Here is a 12,775-nt window from a genome sequence, read left to right as displayed (position 1 = left end):
GATGGATGGGGGCATATCATGAGCAGGATGGATGGGGGCATATCATGAGCAGGATGGATGGGGGCATATCATGAGCAGGATGGATGGAAGGTATATTATTAGCAGGATGGATGGGGGGTATATTATTAGCAGGATGGGGGGGGTATATGAGCAGGATCATATACAAGGCAGGAGGATCCTTATTAGAATGGGGTACCTTAGTAGAGAATTTGGGGACATTACCCCCATAACAGTGTCAGCAGCAGATCCTCGCCCCATAACAGTGTCATGACCATATTTTTTGGTTAAAATTTTATTTTCCTATTTTCCTCCTCTAAAACCAGGGTGCGTCTTATGGTCAGGTGCGTCTTATAGTCCGAAAAATACGGTAATAAGTGTTTATTTTTGGCTTTCACAGCACTCGCTTTCTCTGCAGGAGCTATGTCGGACTGCTTCAGCAGATGGAGACTTGTGCCATCAGAGACAGCCTGCAGATAGTGAGTGAACATGCATTATTTTGCTTTGTTTTTAAGACCACACGGACAGCCCTCGGACCACTATTATTCACTAGAGTTGTTCAGATGATCATTTTTTCATATGGTCTGAATGTATGAAGATGTATGGTAGCATGCATTCTTGCCTACTATATTTTGGATAAGACAAAACCTACATATGTGACTACACATTCACTAAAACAATAATTTGTATTTGTTCACATTATAAAAACATACATATATATATAATAAAAAGTGGATGAGAACTTAAAAATGAGGAAATATGATATAGTGCAAAGGCATTACTGACCAAAATATGAGAACTATATTTAAATTCTCACTAGACAAAAGGTGTTCGTATATAATAGTGGTCCCCAACCTTTCTGATTATGAGAGCCACATTCTGCTCAGAGAGGGGTCACAAGCCACATCCAGCTCCTGCCCCCCACAGTAGTGGTACCCAGAGCTCCCATTACCAGTAAAATGACAGCCAAAGCTCTTCCACAGAAATCACACCAAAGAGAAGAGAGGGGCGCTCTTGTGTAAACCCCTGAGAGATCTGAGAAAAGGTATAGGGGTGTGATGCACTCACCTCGATGTAACGCCAATACCACAATATCATCAAAAGGCTTACTACATAATATGAACACCAATATTATAACTAAAGCAAGCAAGTATATACAATTTTTAATTAAAAAAAATCTTTATTAATACATTTTTGGTTAAAAAAATGAATCGAATGGAACCATCCAGATGACGGATGGAATAAATACACATGGGGGACACGGCACCTGTGGTGAAGTAATCACACCACCATATACCAAAAGGATAGTAAAAGAAGGTTACTAAATGTATGCTTAGCAATAAAGCCCACAGCCTATATAATAAAGTACATGTAAATCAAATGTAAAGTTACTATGTATAGAGACAGTGAGGTTAAAGATGCAAAGCATACAGCATATTACCAACAAGTAGTATATCCAAAACAAGGTATCGGTACAGCGGCCCCCACGAACACTGACGCGCGTTTCGCAGCTACCGTGCTTCGTCCAGTGTTCGTGGGGGCTGCTGTACCGATTCCTTGTTTTGGATATACTACTTGTTGGTACTATGCTGTTTGCTTTGCATCTTTAACCTCACTGTCTCTATACATAGTAACTTTACATTTGATTTACATATATTTTAATATATAGGCTGTGGGCTTTATTGCTAAGCATACATTTAGTAACCTTCTTTTACTATCCTTTTGGTATATGGTGGTGTGATTACTTCACCACAGGTGCCGTGTCCCCCATGTGTATTTATTCCATCCGTCATCTGGATGGTTCCATTCGATTCATTTTTTTAACCAAAAATTTATTAATAAAGATTTTTTTTAATTAAAAATTGTATATACTTGCTTGCTTTAGTTATAATATTGGGGTTCACTCACCTGGATGTGTTGCGCAGCAGGCACAACACTGTTTGAAGCTTATATCAGTGGATGAAGGATCTTCTCCGTGGAAGAAGGTTACTGCCATCACCCGAGGGGTACGAAGAGCTGCTTGTAGATTGTCCAGTGGTCAGAGCTGGGTGACCCCACTTCAATTAACCTCTAGGTTAGTAGGTGCTGCAAGAGGCTGTATGTATGAACTCCACTGAGTATCAGGCGTTTAAAGTGGCCACATGTATGCCAATCTGATCACTGTAGCACCACCGCTCACCCACTGTGTAGTGGGTGCAGATAATTGGTGGAAAAGGATGACAATTTGCGGTGTATGGTGCGCTGCTGATCAAAATGATAGTCAATGACAATGAGGCTGGGGAAAAATAGTTTATTAGTAATAAGTAAAATGACAGTGGGAATAAAGGACACTCCGCGTTACATGGTGAACTGACTCCTTCCTCAGGTGTCTGAATAAAATTATACCTTGATATCTGTGATCTGCTGTCTTATTCCAGAGATATTCACCTTTTCCTTTATATTAAAGAGCTGTTAAGATCTATGAGCCGGACATAGATCTCCCTGAGAATCTGACTCCAGAGCCTATTGTAAATAAATATCTATTTTGAAGCCCTAATCTCTAATTTCCTACTTTCCGTTTAGAGATGATCCCTATATTTTATTTTTTCAGGAGAGTCTAAAGCGGGCTTTACACGCTGCGACATCGCTAATGCGGAGTCGTTGGGGTCACGGATTTTGTGACGCACATCCGGCCGCATTAGCGATGCCGTTGGCGTGTGACACCGATAAGCGATTTTGCATCGTTGCAAAACAGTGCAAAATCCCTAATCGGCGACATGGGGGTCCATTCTCAATTATCGTTACTTCAGCAGTAACGAGGTTGTTCGTCGTTCCTGCGGCAGCACACATCGCTGCGTGTGACGCCGCAGGAGCGAGGAAGCTCCCCTTACCTGCCTCCCAGCCACAATGCGGAAGGAAGGAGGTGGGCGGGATGTTACGTCCCGGTCATCTCCGCCCCTCCGCTGCGATTGGGCGGCGGTTCAGTGACGTTTCAGTGACGTCGCTGTGACGCCGCACGGACCGCCCCCTTAGAAAGGAGGCGGTTCGCCGGTCACAGCGACGTCGCCGGACAGGTAAGTATGTGTAACGGCTCTGGGCGATGTTGTGCGGCACGGGCAGCGATTTGCCCGTGTCGCGCAACAGATGGGGGCGGGTACCCACACTAGCGATATCAGGACCGATATCGCAGTGTGTAAAGTAGCCTTAAAACGTGAAGTCACAGGAGTATGGCCCTGCCGTCACTTCTCTGCAGCTTTTCTCAGTGCCTCCTGAATCAGGATGTCCTCAGGGGTGGTGGTGACCGGAGCTGTGGTAGTAACTGTAGAGCTGCCCCCTGATGATATCATGTCTTAGGACGTGGTGATAAAAGCTGCAGAGAAGATACTGCAGGGCCATACACCTGTGACGCGCCTCAATCAAAACACAGGTAGTAAAGAAAAAAAGTCAGCGGCCGCTTTCCTTCAGACAAAACTGTCACAGTTGTAATTGGAAAATAGGAAACTATTTATTTTTGACATTTTTTTCACTGCTGATATAAAATCGGATGCCATATGGATGTTAAAAAAAGGACATGCTGGTTGGTGGCAATACAGATGAAAAACATTTTTTTTTCTTTCTACATAAAAATCAGACTATTTTTATGCTTGTATGGACTTCACCTGACAAAGGCCACATGGATAAAATGAATTGTTCCTCCTTTTGTCTTCCAGCAATGCGCCCCTTGCGTTTTCCTCCAAAGTATGCTATATTAAGTTTCGTGACCCTTCAAGTGTCGGAGTGGCCCAGCATCTTACCAACACGGTTTTTATTGACAGAGCCCTCATAGTTGTACCATGTGCAGAAGGTGAGTATTGACGCTGATGTGATTTATCACCACAATGTGCAAAATATTCCATAATTGTGTATCTCCCGATCAATGGCCGCAGTCATGTGTATATGGATAAAGAAATACATATGTAGGCTACCAGATGTGTACCTGGAAAGGTGCCTGAATCTTCTACTGAGCGGAAATGTCTTGCTTGTTCTCCTGTACATGCATGCCGATATTACTGTCACGTATCCACTGTAATAAACCCTCCATGTTTACTGCTATGTAGGAAATAACACGTAGAAGTACCATAATACTGGACCTTTAGGTATTGCACAGCGGCTAGGTTGTATTCTTCATACTCTACTGATAGCATTATCTGTAAGGAGTCAGTGTGTAGAAATTCCCCCTCCTCTCCTAGATGTTGTTTTTTTAATGTACCTTTGTCCCCATCACTTTATTTCTTGTTTCTTGTATATCCAACACTAATCCTCATAATTAAAGGGATTGTTTTAAAACAGCCTCTGAATATGGCAGCCCTGCTCACTAGGCCCCAATCCAATAACTGATTTTGTACAGTGAGGTTTCCATCTGATGCTCTTTTACCCTCAAGCTGCAACCACCAGGGAGATATGAATAACTGCCTATCTACAGTGCTTTGAAAATTATTCATATCCCATGAACTTTTTAAAATTTTGTTCACTTTACACCCACAAACGTAAATGTATTTTATTGGAATTTTATGGGATATACCAACACTAAGTATCAAGTATTTTGTGAAGTATAAAGGAAATGATACATGGTTTGCTAAATATTTTAAAAATATAAATCTGAAAATTCTGATGTGCATTTGTATTCAGCCCACCCAAGTCATCACTTTGTAGAACATTCTTTCTCAAGTCTTTTGCAGCCTCGAACAGGTTTTCCTCCAGGACTGCCCTGTATTTAACTCCATCAATCTTCCCATCAACTCTGACCAGCCTCCCTGTCCCTGCTGGAAAAAAGCCTCTTGAAAGCATGATGCTGTCACCACCATGTGTGACTGTGGGGATGGTGTTTTTGAGGTGATGTGCAGTGTTAGTTTTCAGCCACACATATCGTTTTGCATTTAGCACTGAAAGTTCTACTTCATTCTCATCTGACCAGAGCACCTGCTTCAACATGCTAACTATGTCCCCTACATGGTGTTTTGCAAACTACAAACATGACTTTTTATGGCTTGCTTCCAAAAAAGGCTTTCTTCTTGCCGCTGTTGCATAAAGTACAGAATTTGTGGAGTATACAACTAATTAGATGTCTTGTGGACAGATACTCCCACTCGAACTGTGAATCTCCACAGCTCCTCAAGATTGACCATGAGCATTGCTGCTGCTCTATTTAGTCCTCATTTAGCTTGGGATGCCAATTTAGGAGGATGGCCATGTCCTGATAGGTTCAATAATAAAGCTGAGGATAAAAAGTGTAAATAGGGTCTTACCAGATATTATAGGGAATTGTACATGAGGTTGTGTAAGGCTCACCTCACATCAGCGGTATTTTGCCGCAAAACCGGATCTGTCATAAATATGTTTCAGTTCCATTCATTTCCAATGGAATCGCGGCAAGATGTGGTCCCATGCGGTCGCGTGCGTCATACACAACTGCATGTGACTGCATCTTGTAGCGATTCCATTGGGAATAAATGGAACTGAAACGCAAATGTGACAGATCCGGTTTTGCGACAAAATACCGCTGATGTGAGGTGAGCCTAAGTCACAATCCCTATGCAAGCCTGAGATAATGGTGGCTGCCATAGCCCCACGTGGTTTAACACTTCAATTCTGTAGAGGAGAATAGGGTTAATGCCACGCTGCTGTTGAAGGAATAGACTGTTGATTTTATGAATTCTTTATTTTATAGGTCTATGCGTTTCAGAGATCAAAGTCTCCTTCATCAGGACAAAGGAAAAAATCAACTAAACTTGTTGATTTGTTGTTTCTCCTTTTTCCCTGATGGAGACTTTAATCTCTGAAACGCTTAGACCTGTAAAATAAAGAAGAGTTCATAAAATCAACAGTCTATTCCTTTGGCATCAGTGCAGCATTAATACCGTTCTCCTCTCCAGCATTGATGTCTTGGTAGGTTTGCAGTTGTGCCATACTACTTCCATTTTTTTCATGATTTATTGAACAGCACCGCGTGAGATATTCAGAGCTTGGGATATTTTTTTTTACCTAACCCTGCTTTACTCTTCTCCACAACTTTATCCCTGACCTGTCTGGTGTGTTCTTTGGTTTTCATGCTGCTGTTTGATCCCTAAAGTTCTCAAACAAACCTCTGAGGCCTTCACATGACAGCTGTAGTTATACTGAGAATAAATGACACACAGACTAATCTTACAAATTACACGACTTAGGCTACTTTCACACTTGTGTTCAGCGCATTCCTTCACTATGGAGAATAGCGCAGTCTGTTAACGCACTGCGCTATTCTCCATAGACTTATATGGACGACGCACTGTAACGCAAGTGTCTGCGTTCCATCCGCTGGATGACGCAGCGTCGTTATTTTGACGCTGCGTTGGGCGGATGGAACGCTGCATGTAGCGTTTTTCTGTGCTTGGAGGAGTGTCAAAAAAACCCCAACCTGCAGGAATCCGTTTGGCGTCCGTTGTTTTTATAATGGACGCCTATGGTGGCGGATTCCGTTAGAATGCGTCATTTGACGGATTCCGTTAACGCATCCGTCTTTACACAACTGCGCATGCCCAGATGTGTAAAGTAAAAAAAAAAATCTATAACTGATTGCGTTATTACGATCCGTAGCATCCGTTGTGCCACTATATGCAATGCATCCGTTGCATGCGTCACACAACGCAATCTTACGGATCCCGTCCAACGCAAGTGTGAAACTAGCCTTATGGAAGCAATTGGTCCCTCAGGATTTTATTTATGGCTATCAGACTACAGGGGGGGCTGAATACAAATGCACATCACAATTTTCGGATTCATATTTTTAAAATATTTAGAAAACCATGCGTCATTTCACCAATACTTCATAAAATACCGAGAAAATACATTTAGGTTTGTGTGTGTAACATGAACAAATATATATTTGTTTTTCTAGGCCCTCATCATGGAGCAATCAGAGCGAGTTCCCAGTCTTTGCAGACAGTTCTCTGCTCCGGGTTGATGAAATCTGATTACAACCCCCCATTTGTGATGTACTAGGGGCATGTATTGTAGACGGCAGTAAGATTAGATTTGGTGTGTGCCGTATCATTACTGCTTAGATACAATACAGTCATGGCTTCCATGTAGAAGGTATGGTAAGATGAGAAATGTGACCTAAAGGAAGAGCTTGTCTGCAGCTCTAATGGACGTACTAAACTATTTTAGAAAAATGGGGGCCTTGTGTTCACTATAGTCCTAAAATACTGATTTAGGACCTTGGCTGCAGGTGGAGGGTGTCTGCTTACAGCCCAAATATAATGTTGCTGATGTGTGCCCAGAGACAATTATCTATATCCCTACATCATGATCATAGAGCAGCCCCTGATGCTGCCATTCCTTGGGTCTGTAACTAACAATACCGAAAAAGTTCTAATTTTCATTGCATTTTAAATATTATATTGCCCTATTATGTGCTACTAAAATTAATGGCTGTTTTTTCTTTTTTTTTTTTTTCTTTTTTCTTTATTTATTTTCTTTATTTTTTTTTTTATATTTATTTTTTTAAAGTCACTGACATCTGACCAAGGGATAAAGTGAATTCTATTTCCAGGGGTAAATTAGGCTTATTAGAAGCAGTTGGTTTGCGGACCTGACAGGCTCCGTCGTGAAGTGTCTGCTCCGTTATGATGTTCTCTAGTCTTGTTATTGTAATTGTTTTGTCTAAGCTGGAACGATGTCCGGTGATGAAAGACACGACAGATAATCCATTTTCTAAACATCACACAATGAAGAATATGCAGAGTAGTATCTATTTCACCAAAAGTCAGATTTATAGGGCTCAAGGACTCGAGGGAGATTTAAAGGGAACCAACCAGCAGGATTTTCATATATAAAGTACCGTATTTTTCGGACTATAAGACGCACCCTGGCTTTAGAGGAGGAAAATAGGAAAATAAAATTTTAAGCAAAAAATGTGGTCATGACACATTGTTATGGGGCGAGGATCTGCTGCCTACACTGTTATGGGGGTAATGTCTCCAAATTCTCTGCTAAGGTACCCCATCCTGGTAATGATCCTCCTGCCTTGTATATGTACCCCATCCTGGTATATGCCCTTATCCAGCTATATACTGGCATCCTGCTTATATACCCCCATCCTGCTATATGCTCCCCATCCTGATATATACTACCATGCTGGTATATGCCCTTATCTTGCTATATACCCCCATCCTGCTATATACTGCCATCCTGCTATATACCCCTATCCATCCTGCTATATACCCCCATCCATCCTGCTATATGGCATGTATCCTGTATCACACAAAAAATAAACGTTTATACTCACCTTTCCTCGCTCCATGCAACATCGCTCCTCCCCCGGTCTGTGGGCAGCAGCACTGCTGACCTGTGTGGAGCCTTCACTGTTCCCTGCAGCATCACTTGTCCTGCTGTCTGCCGGTCAGCTGACCTGCGTGACTAGCGGCGCGCACAGCGATCTTGTCATCACTGTGCTCACCGCTCGCTACACAGATCTGCAGGCTGGCAGACAGGAGATCGCGGTGCTGCAGGGGAACGGTGACGGGTGAGTCTACTGATTCACTGCACCCGGCGCTGACCTGTGTGGAGCCGTTCCCCTGCAGCATCGCAATGTCCTCCTGTCTGCCGGCTGATGTGCGTGGAGAGCGCGCACAAGGATGACGTCATCTCTGTGCTCACCACTCGCTACACAATCAGCTGGCCAGCAGACAGGAGGTGATCGCGTGCTGCAGGGATCGTTGTCGGTTAATTATACTGATTCACTGCCCCCCGCGCTGATGATGATGCGCGGGGGGCAGTGAATACAGCCGCACATGATCACTCCAGGCTGTAGTTGCCAAGGGTGATCACGGCCGGCTGTTTAATATGTGCGCACCCCCCGCACATCATTCCGCCCACCTGTCAGCGCTGGCTTCAGCGCTGAAAGATGATGGGCGTGCATATGTAATGAGCGGGCCCACGTGGTCACGGCAGGCGCTGCCACAGCCTGCTCGTGCCGCCGATGACCCGCTCCACCGCAGCACCCTCATTCCCGGCCGCAGCCCTATATTCAGACCATAAGACGCACCCCCTACTTTCCCCCAACATTTGGGGGAAAAAAAGTGCGTCTTATGGTCCGAAAAATACGGTAAAGCCAGTGTATATGCAAGTAAAGTTCCAGCAATGCACTGCTATTTGATTGACAGGTGCAACAGGAAGGGAATATGTGGGTTGGGTCTTGCTATCTATTACTGCTGCTATCTATTACTGCCCCTTTCTGCCTGCCTTGCCTTCCTCCCCCTGTCTCAGGCATAGACATTATTCCGGGGCACATTGACAGATAGGGGCGGGTATTGATAGCAAGACCAGACCCCCATATTCCCTTCCTGTTGCACTTATCAATCAAATAATAGTGCATTGCTGGAACTTTACTTGCACATATTTCTGAAATAAAACATCCAATCTTAGAACAAAGGCTAAGCTTACATTCAGCATCCCAGCACCAGTATAGCACTGGCTTTACTTTATATGGGAAAATCCTGATGGTTGGTCCTCTTTCACAAAACTGATGCAAAGAAAAAAATGGAGAGGTTGCTAATAGAAATACTTCAGATAATTTCTTTGGGGAACTGTGAAAGTAGATTTGACAAATCTCCAGCATTAGACAGTTCTAGTTTACTTTTATTTGCAAGAACTATTGTTCAGGTCCATGCAGTAGCAATAAAAAAGATAAATTGTGCTTACTTGGCACTTAAAGGGTTTTTGCCATGTAATCTGAGAGCAACGTGATGTAGGGGCAGAGATCCTGATTCCAGCGATGTGTCACTTACTCGGCTGCTTGGTGTAATTTTAGTAAAATCACAGTAGATTATCATTAGAGGACTACTTGGGGTGCTGCCAGGTAGTCCAGCATATTCATGAGCTCTGTATAACTGCAAGTCTGCAAGTCTTGCAGCAGAGAAACACTGATTTTATCAAGATGACAGCAAACAGCTCAGTAAGTGACACATCGCTGGAATCAGAGTCTCTGTCTCTACATTATGCTGCTCTCAGATGGGAGAGCAAAAATCTGCTGACAGATTCTCTTTCAAGGGTTCATCCACTATATTCTTAAGGCGGCGTTACACGCTATGATTTATCTGACTATCTGTCGTCAGGGTCACGGTTTTCGTGACGCACTTCTGTCATCGTTAGCGACGTCGTTGCGTGGGACACCTACGAGCGACTCCGAACGATCGCAAATAGGCTGAAAATCGTTGATCGTTGACACGTCGTTCAGTTTCAAAATATTGTTCGTCGTATGAAACGCAGCAGACATATTGGTACGTTTGACACCCTGCCAACGACGAACAACATCCACACAACTGCCATGGTCAAACAATATATCGCTGAACGATGTTGTGTCGTTTGTGAGATCGTTACGTGTGACCGCTAATAAACGACCTATGAGCGATCTCGGCAAATCGTAACTACGATCTGGGCGTGTCACATCGCTAATGAGATCGTCAGATCAATCGTAGCGTGTAACGCCGCCTTAATTGATGACTTTTTTTTTTTTTATATATATAGCAGATGTTATATTGAGGTCCGACCCCTGGGACCCCATAATTCATCAGTTATCAGCTCCGATGACAGCCGAATGTACATAGTGTATGGAGCAGGAATAGCGCAGCACTGTACAATGTGTAGTTGTACATATTACATCTGCAGCACAGCTTCCATTCACTTCAATAGAAGCTGAAGTGCAGTATCTGGCAGCTGCCTCTATACAGTGGCCAGGAGCTGTGCTGTTCCTGCTCTGTACGCTGTTTGCAACCGTCCGCACTTGGAGCTAATAACGGCTGAGCGGTGGAGGTGCCGGGCATCAACTAACCACAGATCTGATATAAGAATGATCGGTCATCAAGAACAGATAATGGGCAAACCCTTTAAACTTGCACAGAGTTATATTCTCTGGCTTACCTCCTGACAGTAATCACTACTAGAAGCTGCTCTATAAATGTCCACTTCATTTTCTAGGCTTGTTAGGTGAGCTCTGGACAGAGCTCACAATGCAATACACTGAAGATTGCATGGGAGCACGTCTGAGGCTTAGAATACCAGTCATTTTAATTTTTATTAAAAATTGAATAGTTCACATGAAAATAAGTAACTTTGTAATATATCTCATTATACAAATCTGCTGCTTTCTTCTCTGAATTTTTTACTCTCAATTCAGGGTAAAATTAGTATCCCGTAAAATCAGATTTTCACATTACTGGGATAGTAATGGAGAAATCTGTATTCACTTAACACAAATTTTGCCCATGAATTGGTATTTTGAGAAGGAATTATCAGTTCTGAAGGACAAAGAAGCAAATTTATCTGCTAAAATACTGTATCTTTCAGATTATAAGACACACTTTTCCTCAAAATATGGGAGGAAAATGAAGGGTGCGTCTTAAAATCCGAATGTAGTTTATCAGGGGTGGTGAAGAGGGGTCAAAGGAGGCAGGGGTAATATTATGCGGTGTGCTGCCCACACTGGTCTGTGCGGCGCTGTTCTGTACATCGGGCGGCGCGGATCTGCTCTGTGCGGGGCTGGTGACATGGCTCTGCTCTATACGGGCTGCTCTGCTCTGTTTTGCTCTGCGCGGAGCTGCTCTGTGCGGCGGGCGGTCATTCTGAAGATGTCGGCGGTCAGAGCTTCAAATATTTGTGCCTAGATCCAGCGCGTGCGCAGATGGAGCTCTCAGCTCAAGCTCTCATCTGTGCATGCGTTGACTCCAGCCGCCATTATTTTAAGCCCTCACAGGCAACATCTTCAGAATGTCCGGGTACTCACCTCCTCCCGTGCAGATCAGAGCCGTTTCACCAGCCCTGGAACTGAGCAGAGCAGCGTCACCAGCCCCACACAAAGCAGCACCTGCAGTGAGTATCTGCCCCGAATCCCCCCCCCCCCGTACCACTGGCAGCATTGCAGTACTCCAATACCGCCCCTGCCTCCTGTGACCCCTGCTCCACTGCTGCCCTCTCTCCCTGATAAAACACCACCGGATTATAACACGAACCCCATATTTTTTTTTTCTACCTTTTTTTTTTCTCCAAATGTGGGGTGCATCTTATAATCCGCTGCGTCTTATACAATGAAAAATACGGTATATTACACAGTTTCTTATTTTCATGTGTATTATTGAGTTAAGTAAAATGTAAAATGACTGTTACTCTTTAGTACAGTTCTTGAGATGGGAGGTCATAGTCTGAATTGGAGGAAGTCTGACAGTCTGCGTGTTTGGCCACATTATCTTCATAGTTTTTGGTTTTTAGGCCCTGTATGCAAAATGTTGGCCTATATTTGGCTCTTACACCGGATGGGACTCCCGGCATGTTACATGTACACCGCGTTCCAAATTATTATGCAAATGCTATCTTTCTCTGATTTTCCTAAATGGTCGATGCAAATGATTCTTGCCCAAAACACGACTCTGCCACCTCCATGCTGATATTGCAGCCTTGTTGGGAGATGGTGACCATCCACTGCTCCATCCATCTGCACCATCCAGGGTCCGCTCACCAGTAAAGAAAACTGTTTTAAAATTAGTCTTCATGTATATCTGGGCCATTGCAACAGTTTCTGTTTGTGAGCAATGTTTAGGGGTGGCTGTGCAGTAGGTTTATGTACAACTGCCACCTCAAATAGCTGTTTGTGGCTTTGTAATGATATTTAAGCAGCTGCTCTCGTATTCCGATGAATTTGTTTGGCAGAAACCTTCCTTATTATGCCTTTAACTGCATGAATCCATCTGTGCTGTAAATCGATACAAATGTCTTCACAGTACGATGG

General features: G+C 43.6%; 1 protein-coding gene across 2 annotated transcripts in view; it reads left to right on the top strand.

The window, feature by feature from the left end:
- Nucleotides 1-12,775, top strand: part of SREK1 (splicing regulatory glutamic acid and lysine rich protein 1) — a 153,092-nt gene that overhangs the window by 12,933 nt on the left and 127,384 nt on the right. For both annotated transcript variants that reach the window (XM_075326036.1, XM_075326028.1), the window contains exon 2: nt 3,687-3,820. In XM_075326036.1, coding sequence (XP_075182151.1) covers nt 3,687-3,820 — 134 coding nt within the window. The remainder of the gene's footprint in view (nt 1-3,686; nt 3,821-12,775) is intronic.

The sequence above is a fragment of the Anomaloglossus baeobatrachus genome, chromosome 1 (assembly GCF_048569485.1).
Source record: "Anomaloglossus baeobatrachus isolate aAnoBae1 chromosome 1, aAnoBae1.hap1, whole genome shotgun sequence".
Classification (NCBI taxonomy): Eukaryota; Metazoa; Chordata; class Amphibia; order Anura; family Aromobatidae; genus Anomaloglossus; species Anomaloglossus baeobatrachus.
Note: the sequence above shows the minus strand (reverse complement) of the source record. Positions and strands in the feature narration are given on the sequence as shown.